The sequence below is a fragment of the Cucurbita moschata genome, unplaced genomic scaffold (genome assembly GCF_002738365.1).
Source record: "Cucurbita moschata cultivar Rifu unplaced genomic scaffold, Cmos_1.0 Cmo_Scf00005, whole genome shotgun sequence".
Taxonomy (NCBI): Eukaryota; Viridiplantae; Streptophyta; class Magnoliopsida; order Cucurbitales; family Cucurbitaceae; genus Cucurbita; species Cucurbita moschata.
In genome coordinates this window covers 3058439-3072612 of record NW_019268521.1, presented here as the reverse complement: position 1 = coordinate 3072612, position 14174 = coordinate 3058439, and the positions used below count along the sequence as shown (strand labels likewise).

Sequence of the window (14174 nt, the reverse complement as noted above, 5' to 3'; positions counted from 1 at the left end):
CGACGTAGGATCTCACAATCCACTCCCTTTGAGGTTTAGCATCCTCACTTTAACGTATTCTTACTTGGGGAATACTTGGTGTTCATTTTGGTTTTAAAAGAAAAAGAAATCTTAATTACTCGACACTTATTGAATATACATCCAAATTCTCTTACGAATTATCCTATCATACAATTACAGCCCAAACACAAATGATTCTGCAAATATGGCACAAATTTGAAAATGAAGAGACACAAGGCAGCACAAATGAAGAAGACATAAATAAAGGGTGAAAGAAGGTGCTTACGACCAACCAAGAAGAGCACGAATGAGTCCCAATATGCCACCTCCAAGAAGAGCTTTCAGAAATCTTAGCTTTCCCGGTGTGTAAGGCGGGTATCTCATCGCCACATCGCCTGCAAAACTTCGATATAGAACAGCCTTCTTATGGCTAAATGCATCAAATGAGAACTTCCCATGGTAAGCTCCCATTCCACTCTCCCCAACTCCTCCAAATGGTAGTGTGCTAACTGCCAGCTGCACATATCATCAAACAAAACTTACAGTCACTTCAATGCTTCCAACTCTATATCGATCAAGTAACATATCGATATCGAAGCAACATGGGTGGGAGATCGATTCGATATGGTTTTTGGTTAACTGATATAGGTCGAATCTTCGGTTTTTTAAGCTAAATGGATACTCACTCGAGATTTTATTGTCGCCCGTGACAACTAAAGTGATCATAAAAAGACATTCCTAGATAAGAACTCAAAACTTCCAGTAAACAGCGTTGCCAATGGCCTAGAAGCAACTGTTTTCCATGATGGTCATCTTGCTTCTATAAGGAATTATGGACCTTTTTTTTGATGTAAATGTCTTAAAATATCAATTGTCGCCTTTATAATAAGGAAACTTGAGATAGATTTTACATCATCCAAGTATTTTTAACCCCATGAAGATTAGCTATGGTAATTAAACCCCACGCATTCTACATCATGATATTATTGAGGATTGCTGTGAGGGAGTCCCATATTGATTAATTAAGGAGATGATGATGAGTTTATAAGTAAGAAATACATCTTCATTGGTATGAGGCCTTTTGGTTAAACCAAAAGCAAGGCCATGAGAGATTATGCTCGGACAATATCATACTATTGTGGAGGATCGTGATTCCTAAAACATGGTATCAGAGTCATGTCAATAAAATCCTCAAGTGTCGAAAAAAAAAGTTGTGAGCCTCGAATATGTAGTCAAAAGTGACTCAAGTGTCGAACAAAGAGTATACTTTGTTCAAGGGCTTCACAGAAGAAGTAGAGCCTCAATTAAGGGGAGACTCTATGGTGTACTTTGTTCGAGGAGAGGATTGTTGGGACTAATTAAGGAGATATTGGGGAGATCCGCGATCCCTACCATCGTAATTAAACCCCACCCATGATATCATATCAATGCTAAATAGGGATATTGCCCTTCAGGCATAATGCTTCTATGCAGATAACTTTTTTTTTTTATCAATCAAGTTCCATTCAGTATGGTAAACGGAGGAAAGAATTCTTACATGTAATGTGGTGTCATTGATAACCACAGCCCCTGCAGAGATGCAAGCCACGAACTGTTCCTTGAGCTTTTTATTGCTGGTAAATAAATATGCTGCCAGTGGCTTTGGGACCGAATTCACTATTTCGAAGCAGTCCTCCAGTTTGTCTACCTGCTCCAGTCGAGCCAAAAGAAAGGGAAAAAAAAAGGAAAAAAAAAAAAAAAGAGGGATGAAGACGAAGACAAAAAAGAAGAAGATTGTATTATTCATCATCCATTATAGTTCTCCACACAAAAAAGTGCAACTTCCAAGAATTAGCAGTTTCAGTCAATCATATGCCTACACAGTCAAATAAATTACTATTAATGTCAGAAGTGTTGAGGATTATTGGGATTGGAGTCTACGTTGGCTAATTAAGGGGTTGATCATGGATTTATAAGTATCTCATGAATGTTTATGCTCAAAGTGGATAATATCATACCATTGTGGAGAGTCGTGGTTCCTAATAAGAATCAGGATTCCCTAAGCTCGACGAAAAAAGGTCCATGTTTTTTGGTTGAATAACAAATTTTACACTTGAGAGAGGTTAGTAGAATCGATCAATTTTGCTCCAAGCAAAAATGTTCACGGCATAAACATCGAATCTCTTTGTTATCTTTTCCTTATTTTACCTGATAAAACAAAAGTATTAAAAGAAGAAAGAAACCTTACAGTGATAATGGGAAGTAAGGGACCAAATATCTCCTCTGTCATAATCAGAGAGTCTCGAGGGACATCCAGTAAGAGGGTGGGAGCAATCTGCCTGCATCATGAAAAAGGACAAAAAGGGCATCCTTAGCAGTCAATATTTAGCTGATTAATGGACAAAAGAGCAGGCCAGTGATGTAATTCAACATACAATTTGGATTTGTCCTTTTCACCTCCAAGCACAATCTTGCCAGAAACTTTATCATCATCCAAGAGCTTTGTCAAGCGATCAAAGTGGTTGGCATTCACAATGCGAGATAAATCTTTAGATTCCAATGGATTCTTTCCATAAAATCTCTCCAGTTCTTGTTTTAGGGACTCCACCTAGAGATATGAACATGAATTTGAAGATAACCAAATTGAGTAAGAACAACGTACAAAATTTATTTGTGTAAGTAAAGAAACTAACCAATTTTGGAGCAACTTCTTTCGTAGTTATGATATAATCAGGAGAAACACATGCTTGTCCATTGTTACCACCCCACTTACCAGCAATAATCCGCCGACACGCAACCTTTGACAAACAGAAACATTTGAATTTGTATAAGATGCTAACCATTAGGATGATAGCATTAGTAGCTAACTGAACTCGAATAGAAATAAGTACTTGTAAATTGATTTTTGAGTCCACTACTACTGGAGATTTTCCTCCAAGCTCTAAAACAACTGGCGTAAGGTGCTTGGCAGCAGCTGCCATCACTATACGCCCCACTCTCCCGTTGCCTGCAAATTAAGAAGCCACTAGTTTAAGAAAGAGCTGATTTGAGCAAAAGGAAATGGGATAAAAGCCACCAGACACAGCACCCCATATTGGCCAGAGGTTTTTATGAAACTTTCCCTTTTATTTTCAAGCTTAATGGAACAGACCTGTGTAAAATATCTTGTCCCACTTTTGCTCAAGCAAAGCAGAAGTTTCGGGAACAGCACCCTCGACAACTTTTACGGCAGAAGTATCCAAATACTTCACTAAAAGTTTAGCCACTAAAGATGATGTTGTTGGGGAAATTTCTGATGGCTTTAGAACCACAGCATTACCAGCTGCTATTGCTCCAACAACTGGATCGAGAGATAAAACTGGGAAATGTGGACAAGAATGGTTAGTGTTGATATTAAACCCACCGCTAGCAGATATTGTCCGCTTTGGGCTTTCCCTTTCAGGTTTCCCCTCAAGATTTTTAAAACGTGTCTGCTAGGAAAAGGTTTCCACACTCTTATAAAGAATGTTTCGTACTCCTCCCAACCGTTTGAAGGCTGCAAGTGACTTTCAATAAGATATGACAAAAAGAAAAATTGAAGCTAACGTACAGAATGGATAATTCCAAGGAGAAATGATCAGCACAACACCCAAAGGTTCTGGTACAATTTCAGCAGACGAAGGAAAAGTGGTAATTGTAGTTTGAACCTTTGATAATAGAGCATGATGTTATTGCAAGAAAGTTATACATAAAATATGCCCATTCACAGGAAGTTTGTGATGCCAAATACCTTCTCTGGTGTCATCCAACGCCGAAGTTCTTTAAGTGCCAATTTACACGAATTTTTTACCATGCCTATCTGCATAACAAGTAACGCATCGGTTTAAAGGGGAAGAAAACTTCAACTGATCTGAGAAAAAATGTAGCTGAAAGAGAGACTTCATGAAATGATTAACTCAAAGAACTGCAGGATCTTAGCTTTAACTGATGAGTAACAAGGCACTGACTCATCATGACCAAAATGACAATCCTTCAAAAAGAAACTGTACATAGAATTCTTGAATTTGTGCAGAGAACCCAAACAACTCGACCGGAAGTGACCGTGTTAATTTAGAAGATGCATGATGATCATTAATCTATAATATAAGAACCGATTGTTATTAAACATTAACATACAAATACACTCCCGCATCAATTGGAGAGGGGAATGGAGCATTTCTTATAAGGGTGTGAAAACCTCTCCCTAGTAGACGCATTTTAAAACCGTGAGCAATATGTAACAGGCCAAAGCGAACAATATCTACTAGCGGTGGGTTTTGGCTGTTACAAATGGTATCAGAGCCAAATACCAAGAGTGTGTCAACGAGGACGTTGGGCCCCAAGGGGGTGGATTGTGAGATCCCATGTCGATTGAAGAGGGGAACGAAGCATTTCTTATAAGGGTGTGGAAACCTCTCCCTAATACACGCGTTTTAAAACCGTGAGGTTGACAGCAATATGTAACGGGTCAAAGCATACAGTATCTGTTAGCAGTGGGTTTTAGCTGTTACAAATGGTATCAAAGCCAGACACCAGGCGGTATGTCAGCAAAGACGTTGGACCCCCAAGGGTGATGGATTGTGAGATCCCACATCGGTTGGAGAGGGAAACAAAACATTTCTTATAAAAGTATGGATAATATCTACTAGCGGTGGGCTTAGGTTTGGGCTGTTACAACAAGCCTTGTACTTACGCATGGTAAGTCAGATAATTCTTATTCATAAAACCACTGTCATCTACTAACTATCCCCCACTGCTTCTAATTGATACAAAACCAAGATTTCAAGATGAAGCTGTTTTCCAAATGAGAACAACTCTCATGTCCAAACGGCTAAAAATGACTATTTTAGAGAAGACAAGCAAGAGAGGAGCAATAGAAAAATTAAATATGGAGATACTTCAACTTGACAGCTAACAAAGTGGGACATCAAGCCTAATAAATGATAAACTCTGACTTCGAAATATAGTTGAAGCAAAGACTAAGAATTAATGGATATCTTCCATTAATGGCGCCGATAAGTTACTTCAATGATCACACGGTCCCGCGCAAAACGAATTTGAAGGATTGGACATTTCAACAAACAGGTGCCGTTCGTTAATTCAACCACAAGAAACAGTGATAACAGAACAGCACATTTATGAACACGGATATCATGAATCTGACGAGACTCAGATCAACAAAATCATTATCAATAACGAGCAAATGCTTAAAAAAAACGATCAAAATCGAATACAAGAATAGGTCAAACGAGCATCAAAACAGTGAAGAAATTAAGTTTAAGAACGAAGACCTCATGAATGATGGATTCCAACGCAGGCTTGGAGAGGTCTGAATGAATCGCATCGCTGATCTCTTCCTCATGGTCAGCGCTAAGCTTCAAGATGCTCTCAAGCTGCGATACTCTCCACTCATAGCTCCGCGTCCTGCCGGAGGCAAAAGTGCCTCTCAGCTCCTTCACCAACTCCGTCGCCGCCGTCGCATCGAAAACCTTCACTTCCGACATCGCGAATCACCTCCGCCGCCGACAACTAGCCGTATATACACAGAGAAAGAGAGAGAGATCTTGTAGGAGTTGATTCGACTTTCGAGTGATCCTTCGGGTGAGGGAGTTGCCGGAGTGATGTCAGGGAGCAGGCGAAACGCTAAGATGGAGGTGTCGCCTTTCTCACAGCGCCACAGCTCATCGATCATCCTCCATTATACCTGCCACGAAGAAAGCGCCTGCGCTCCACGCACCTAGGTGGGTCGTCTTCCGATTTTCCTTCTCCTGATCGGATTCTTAATATCTTCAAAGATACTATACGACATATACGGGCGAAGCATTATGATGACAAATGCTAAGTCAACTGCGTGGCTGACAGAAGGATAGCGTTCTCACCGTTATAAAACACATCTATAATGTTTCTATATCTTTATAAGAATGTTTTGTTCTCCGGTCTGTTGGATGATGGAAGTCCGCATCTGCTAATTTAAGGAATGATCATGGGTTTATAAGTGAGGAATCCTAACTCCATTGGTATGAGGTCTTTTGGGGAGCCCAAAGCAAAGCCATAAGAGCTTATGCTCAAAGCAGACAATATCATACCATTTGTGGAGAGTCGTGTTCGTCTAACACGGTCCATTGTTCCCTTAAGGTCTAACGTTTTTGTTAGTACTGATACCATTTGTAACGAGCACGTAATTCCAATGTTGACTTTGATCCCGCATATAACGCATATCCAAAGAGCAAGCCATACCCAAAAAAATTCTCGATCCTTCTGAATGAAATTGAGATTGGAATGGAATCGAGAGAGAAGAAATAGTTTGATTTTAGAGAGTTGAGCCGTAGTGTTTTCGAGAGTCAAAAGAGCTTTAAGTATGTTTCTGTGTTTATAGTTTGATCCAAAAACATTTCAAGACTCTGGCCCAAGTTGAATAATTAAGTCGTCACGAAGAAGCCAAAATATTCCTACCTAACCACAAACTTGTACTTATTATGATATGGGACCCTTATGACGAATCAAACCCCGTGTCGCGCTTTCGTGCAGATGTTCATCGTTTAGTTAAAAATTGAAATTTCACCGATAGTAACATTTTTATTTCTAAATTTTATTTTTTACCAATTTATTCTTAATTTGTCAAAAAAAAAACAAAAAATTTAGTAATAAAAATTATTTGTTATTGTTGTTTTTATTTAACCGAGATAAGGACATTATGTCGTCCTTATTGAAAATTGTTCGTTTGATTATACTCTTAAATTTTATCATTTATTTTAAAAATATTCATATTCTTTATTATATTATCATTAACCTTTCATAATTATTTTAAAATTAATAACTAGAGATGATTTAAAATTTTGAATGAAAATTGTGAGATAAAATTTAAAATTAATAATTAGGTATACATCATTTAAAATTTTGAATAGAAATTGGGACACAAAATTGTGAGGAAGACTCGTAATATTTAATTAAAAATGCTATAAAAAAAACAAAATTAATATTTTTAAAACTATTTTTTTTAGTCTAATTCTTCCTATGAAAAAATAATACCATATTTTTTTTTCTTCGAAATAATTTCTATGAGAATCAAATTATAGGATTGTTTATTGAACATATACTTCTAAATTCTTTTACGACTTATACAACTCCAACTCAAACATTATTGATTCCGTAAATAAGACAGTTCCAGAATCAGCACAAGTGAAGAAGACATAAATAAAGAAGGGTGAAAGGAGATGCTTACTACTACCAACCAAGAAGAGCACGAATGAGTTCCAATAGGCTACCTCCGAGAAGAGCTTTCAGAAATCGTAGCTTTTCGTTTGAGTAAGGCGGGTATCTCATCGGCACGTCGCCTGCGAAAATTCGATAAAGAACAGCCTTCTTATGGCTAAATGCATCAAATGAGAACTTCCCATGGTAAGCTCCCATTCCACTCTCCCCAACTCCTCCGAATGGTAGTGTGTTAACCGACAGCTGCATGTATGATCAAATAAATTTTCAATCTCTTCAATGTTCATGTTTCTAGATTGGTTAAGACATATATTGTTATGTGGAACTAATGTGGTTCGAGTCCGATCCGAGATGATTTTTCGTCAAATCTTTGGTTTTAAGCTACGACTAAGTAATCATAAAAAGAAATTCCTAAAATAAGAACCCACAACTTCCAAGTTGATAAACGTTGCAAATCACTTAAAAAAATGTTTTTCGTACCACTACCACTATAGGGTTTTAGGAACATCGTGGAACCATCTCTTTAGTAGACGCATTTTAAAAAACCGTGAGGCCGACGGCGATGCGTAACGGGCCAAAGCTAACAATATTTGCTAGCGGTGGACATGGGCTATTACAAATGGTATCAAAGCCAGTCACCGGACGATGTGAGGCATTGGCCGGAGTAGGCTAGACCCTCTCTATAGTAGAGACATTTTAAAAACCTTGAGGGAAAGTTCGAAAGGGAAAGCCTAAAGAGGACAATATCTGTTAGCGGTGAGCTTGAGTCATTACATTCCACCTCGTTTAGAGAGGGAAATGAAACATCTTTATAAAAGTGTGGAAACCTCTCCCTAACCGACGCGTTTTAAAACCTCGAAAAACCTTGAAATTGTCGCCTTGATAACGAGGAAACTCGAGACAGTTCTAATAATTTTGTTCGTATTTTCAAATGGCAGGATATCAAGTCTAAATGGGGATACTGCCCTTCAGGCCTATGCCTGTATGCAAAAGGAAGAATTCTTACCTGTAAGGCGGTATCATTGATGCCTATGGCCCCTGCAGAGATACAGGCCACGAACCGTTCCTTGAGCTTCTTATTGTTGGTAAATAAATATGCTGCAAGTGGCTTCGAGCCCGAGTTGACTACTTCAAAGCTGTCCTCCACTTTGTCGACCTGCTCCAGCCAAAAATTAAGGGAAGAAAAAGATTGAATTCTTCATTATCCATTATAGTTCTCCATACAAAGAAAGAGCAATTCCCATATGCCTACATTCAACCTTTTGCCTATATGCATACATAATTAATTCTTCTTCTTTCGAACTGTTATTGATGTCAGAAGTGGTAGTTAAGGCACTAAATTCCCTGAGTTCAATGAAAATAAATTACTGTTCTTTTTGTTAAAGAACAGATTTTACACTTGAGAGAGGGGTGAATAAAATCAAAGAATTTGGTCATATGCGAAATAGCTTTACGACATTAACATTAACATCGAGTCTATTTGTTGTCTTTTTCTTATTTTACCTAATCAAAATAAAAATATAAAACGAAGAATAGATGTGAGATCTCATATCGGTTGGGGAGGAGAACGAAACATTATTTATAAGTATGTGTAGTCCCTCCCTAACCGACACGTTTTTAAAAACTTTGAGAGAAAGCCCAAAAGGGAAAGCCTAAAGAGGACAATATCTGCTAGTAGTGTGCTTGGGCTGTTACAAGCGGTATCAGAGCCAGACATCAGGCGATGTGCCAGCGAGGAAGCTTAGCCCCAAAGGGGGATGGACACAAGGCGGTGTGCCAGCAAGGACGCTGGACCTCGAAGGGGGGTGGATTGTGAGATCCCACATTGGTTGGGGAGAAGAACGAAGCATTCTTTAGAAAGGTGCGAAAACTTATCCCTAGAAGATGCGTTTTTTAAAACCTTGAGGGGAAACCCGAAAGGGAAAGCTCAAGGAGAACAATATCTACTAGCGGTGTGCTTGGGCTGTTACAAATGGTATCAGAGCTAGACATCAGGTGATGTGCCAACAAGGAGGCTGAGCCCCGAAGGGGGTGGACACAAGGCGGTGTGCTAGCAAGGACGCTGGACCCCGAAGGGGGGTGGATTGTGAGATCCCACATTGGATGGGGAGAAGAACGAAGCATTCTTTATAAGGGTGTGGAAACCTCTCCCTAGCAGACGCATTTTTAAGAACTTTGAGGGGAACTCTGAAAGGAAAAACCCAAAAAAGACAATATTTGCTAGCGGTTGAGAATATCAAATTTACCGTGAGAATGGGAAGTAAGGGACCAAATATCTCCTCCGTCATAATCAGAGAGTCTCGAGGAACATCCACTAGGAGAGTGGGAGCAATCTGCCTGTATCATGGAAAAGGTACCGCTCATTAGCAGTCAATATTTAACTAATGAACGAACAATAGAGCAGACTAGTGATATACTTTAACATACAATTTGGATTTGTCCTTTTCACCACCATGCACAATCTTGCCAGAAATTTTATCATCCTCTAAGAGTTTTATCAAGCGATCAAAGTGGTAAGCATTCACAATGCGAGATAAATCTTTAGTTTCCAATGGATTCTTTCCATAAAATCTCTCCAGTTCTTGTTTCAGGGACTCCACCTAGAGATATGAACATGAATTTGAAGATAACCGAACCAAATTGAGCATGTGCAACGAACCAAACTTGTTTGTTTAAGGGAACTTACCAATTTTGGAGCAAATTCTTTGGTAGTTATAACATAATCAGGAGAAACGCATGCTTGTCCATTGTTGCAACCCCACTTACCAGAAATAATCCGCCTACTCGCAACCTTTGACAAACAGATATATTTGAATTTGTATAAGATGCTAGCAACTAAGACATGGTCGCATTAGTAGCTAATTGAACACGAATGGATACACAATGATGCTATGAGGAGGAAGGGGAATACTTGTAAATTGATTTCTGAATCAACTACCACTGGAGATTTTCCTCCAAGCTCTAATACAACTGGCGTAAGGTGCTTGGCAGCAGCTGCCATCACTATTCGCCCTACTCTTCCATTGCCTGCAAGTTAAGGAGCCACTAGTTTAAGATAGAGCTTTATTGAGCAAAAGGAAATGGGAGAAAAGCCACTAGACACCATCCGGTATTTGCTTTGTTTTTTTTTTTCGCACTGAAAAACTTAGTACTTCTGATCATACATGCAATTTCCTAAATAAAATTGTGACATCCCACGTTGATTGGGGAGGAGAATAAAACAACATTTATAAGGGTGTCGAAATATCTCCCTAGCAGACACGTTTTAAAAATCTTAAGGGAAAACTCGAAAGGGAATACCCAAAGAGGATAAAGAGGATAATATCTACTAGCGGTGGACTTCGGCCGTTACAAATAGTATCAGAGCTAGACACCGGGCGATGTGCTAGCGAGGAGGCTAAGCCCAAAGGGGGAGGACACGAGGTGGTGTGCTAGCAAGGACGCTAGGCCCCAAAAAAGGTAGATTGGAGGGTCCCACATCGATTGGAGAAGGGAACGAGTGCCAGTGAGGATGCTGGATTCCGAAGAGGGTGGATTATGAGATCTTACATCGGTTAGGGAGGAGAACGAAACATCCTTTATAAGGACATCGAAACCTCTCCCTAGCAGAAACGTTTTAAAAACTTTGAGAGGAAAGACAACAATATCTACTAGCGGTGGACTTGGACCGTTATCTTTCTTCATCTTACTATAAAAGTCACTCAATCCTGCGGTTGCAGTTACTCAAGTCTCAAATTAAAGGCTTATTGACCTTTCATTGAATTCAGCATACAGTCCTTGTTCAATATGGATAATCACATATGAGATGAAATCAAAACACAGGTACAATGAAATAAACTGCAGATAATATGATCAAACTTGCCCTTTTATTTTCAAGTGAAGGGAACAAACCTGTGTAAAATATTTTGTCCCACTTTTGCTCAAGCAAAGCAGAAGTTTCGGGAACAGCACCTTCAACAACTCTTACAGCAGAAGTATCCAAATACTTCCCTAAAAGTTTAGCCATTAAAGATGATGTCGATGGGGAAATTTCTGATGGCTTTAGAACCACAGCATTACCAGCTGCTATTGCTCCAACAACTGGATCAAGAGATACCACTGGGTAATAGTAATGATTGTTAGACAATTTTAAGGGTGCGAATGAACAAGAACACAAATTGACACTGACGTACAGTATGGATAATTCCAGGCTGAAATTATCAGGACAACACCCAAAGGTTCTGGTACAATTGCAGCAGACGAAGGAAATATGGTAATTGAAGTTTTAACCTGCCAAAGTCGAGCATAATGTAATCCACATTCAGGGAATAGAAATGAAGAACAGATCAGTTCCATCAACAGGACGTTTGTATTACCAAATACCTTTTCTGGTGCCATCCAATGCCTAAGTTCTTTAAGTGCCAATTGACACGAATTTTTTAACAGACCTACCTGCACAACAAGTCACACATCAGTTTAATCAGAAGTGACAGTGTTAATTAGAAGATGCAAGATGCATGATAATCATTAAATTTTATATAAGAACAGAACATTACTGAACATTGACATGGAAATAAACTTCCCAAACTAATCTCTTGTGGAAACAATCTTCGAATACAACACAACCCTCCTAGTTAAGCATAATAAGAAGTCAAACAAAAAAGATCTCTCTCTTCCATTTCGTTTGTTCTACGATTTTCGAGTACTAGTACTATAACGGCTCAAACCCACCTCTAGCAAATAGTGTCCTCGGAAAACCCCTCAAGGTCTTTAAAATACGTCTGCTAGGAAGAGGTTTCTACACCCTTATAAAAAATGGTTCGTTCTCCTCCCCAACCGATGTGGAATCTCACAATCCACCCCTTTTGGGACCCAGCATCCTCGCCAGCACTCGTTCCCTTCTCCAATCGATGTGGGATCCTCCAATCCATCTTCTTTGGGGCCCAGCGTCCTTGTTAGCACACCGCCTCATGTCTACCCCCTATCCTCCTCACTAGCACATCACTTGGTGACTGACTCTGATACCATTTGTAACGGTCCAAGCTCAGCGCTAGTAGATATTGTCCTCTTTGAACTTTTCCTCAAGATTTTTAAAACGGTTTGCTAGGAAGAGGTTTCACACCCATATAAAGAATGCTTCGTTCTCCTCCCCAACTGATGTGGGATCTCACACCGAACGGAAATAGAGAAGGCAAACAGAAAGGAAGCAACAGAAAAGGCAGGAAGAAATGTGGTATTACATATAGAGAGAGTTCTACTGAACAAATAACAAGACGGGACATCGAGCCTTATAAATGAGAAACTCTAACTATGAAATGTTGTTGAAGCAAAGACTAAGCATTAATGAATATCTTCCATTGTTGGCGCTAGTAAGCTATCTTCACTGATCACGTTGTCCGCACAGACGGCAAGAGTGAGAGGAGGAGAAGGACAAAAGGAATTTGAAGGATTAGACATTTCGACAAACAGGTGCCGTTCGTTAATTCAAAGACCAGAAAATACCATTGAAATGAACTGAACAGAACATTTATGAACAACATAGAACACGAGATTTACGAATCTGACGAGACTCTGATCACGAAAATCATTAACGATAACGAGCATGCGCCTCAAAAAAACGATAACCAAACGAATAAAAGAACAGGTCAAGCAGGAGAACCGACACAGAGCATCAGAACAGTGAGGGAGTCGAGTTTAAGAACGAAGACCTCGTGAACAATGGATTCCAACACAGGCTTGGAGATGCCAGAGAAATTCCTCATGCTCGACGCTGAGCTTCAAGAGGCTCTCTAGCTGCGGCACTCTCCACTCATAACTCCGAGTCCTGTCGGTGGTAAAACTTCCTCTCAGCTTCTTCACCGACTCCGTCGCCGCCGCCACATCGAACACCTCCATCTCCAACATTGCAAATCGCCGCCGCCGCCGCCGACAAGTATCAGCATAGAGAGAGAGAGAAAAAAAAAACATGGATTCGAGAGATCCTTCGGTGACAAAATATCGTAACGATTTCAGGGAGCATGCGAATCATTAAGATAAGAGGGATCATCTTCTCATGTGCTGCAAATTTCCGGCACACAACTCGTCGATCATTCTCCATTTCCGATGGCACCAAGAAAGCGCGTGAAGCTTTCGGTGTTATCCTCCGACTTGCCGATGGGTTGTACGTTCCTCCCGCGCTTTCCCGCTTCGTATAATTACCTTCCATTTCTTATTTTACACTTTCATTGTTGTATATTATTTTGCCGTTAAATTATCGCAAATAACGGATTTATTTCAATTATACTCCCCAACTTTCATAAATTTCATTTTAACCCTTCAAATTTGAACTATATTTCAAATCAACCCTTAAATTTCAAGGGTTAAAATGAAAACATTTAAAAATTTGAGGGTCTGATTGAAATTAATCCATAGTTTATTGAATTTTTTTTTATATTATAATTTGAGTGTTAGACGAACAGACTCTCCTAATATTGTCCCATTCATCTGACCATAAGCTCTCATGGTTTTACTTTTAAGTTTTTCCAAAAAGTCGTACTCTAATGGAGATTGTATTCCTCGCTTATAAACCTATGATTATTTCTTAAATTAACCGATAGACTTTAGTCATCCAACAATGAGACTTATTTATTTACGCATTAAATATAAAATTAAATGTTAATCGAAAGTATTAAAGACTATTAATTAAATTAGTGAGAATAAGGCGACGAACCTCATGGGCGAAGGCTTCGGGTTCGGGTTTATGGAGATCCGAATGGATCTTATCGACCATCTCTTCCTCGTTTTCTTCGATCAACTTCAACAGATTCTTCAATTGATTCACTCTCCATTCGTAGCTTCGCGTCTTCCCGGAATTATAGCTCTCCCTCAGCTTCGCCACCACTCTCTCTGCCGCTTCTCCGTCAAACACCGCTCTCTCCGCCATCGCCAGAACTGTTGAGAGACAGAGGCTGAGAAATAACGCAGTTTTCCGGTGGCTGTAATCCACC

At 39.5% G+C, this 14174-nt stretch overlaps 2 protein-coding genes across 3 annotated transcripts; both read right to left on the bottom strand.

Annotated features, from left to right (window-relative positions):
* Positions 1-91: 91 nt before the first annotated feature.
* LOC111442826 (aldehyde dehydrogenase family 3 member H1-like) lies at positions 92-5853 on the bottom strand. Of its 2 annotated transcripts, XM_023080371.1 has the most exons (10): positions 5289-5853; positions 3749-3817; positions 3569-3665; positions 3131-3337; positions 2871-2986; positions 2673-2777; positions 2415-2587; positions 2228-2318; positions 1538-1687; positions 92-516 (listed from the first exon to the last, which is right to left on the bottom strand). In XM_023080371.1, exons 1-10 carry the CDS (start codon positions 5499-5501, stop codon positions 283-285), a joined length of 1455 nt encoding a protein of 484 aa, XP_022936139.1. In that variant the 5' UTR covers positions 5502-5853; the 3' UTR covers positions 92-282. The 2 variants fall into 2 exon arrangements, with proteins under 2 accessions (XP_022936139.1, XP_022936140.1); XM_023080372.1 differs by lacking the exon at positions 3131-3337.
* A 1201-nt stretch (positions 5854-7054) lies between these two features.
* LOC111442827 (aldehyde dehydrogenase family 3 member H1-like) lies at positions 7055-14174 on the bottom strand. Its single transcript, XM_023080373.1, has 10 exons — positions 13898-14174; positions 11572-11640; positions 11382-11478; positions 11101-11307; positions 10121-10236; positions 9896-10000; positions 9637-9809; positions 9456-9546; positions 8216-8365; positions 7055-7452 (listed from the first exon to the last, which is right to left on the bottom strand). The coding sequence occupies exons 1-10, from the start codon at positions 14108-14110 to the stop codon at positions 7222-7224; spliced, it is 1452 nt and encodes a 483-aa protein (XP_022936141.1). The 5' UTR covers positions 14111-14174; the 3' UTR covers positions 7055-7221.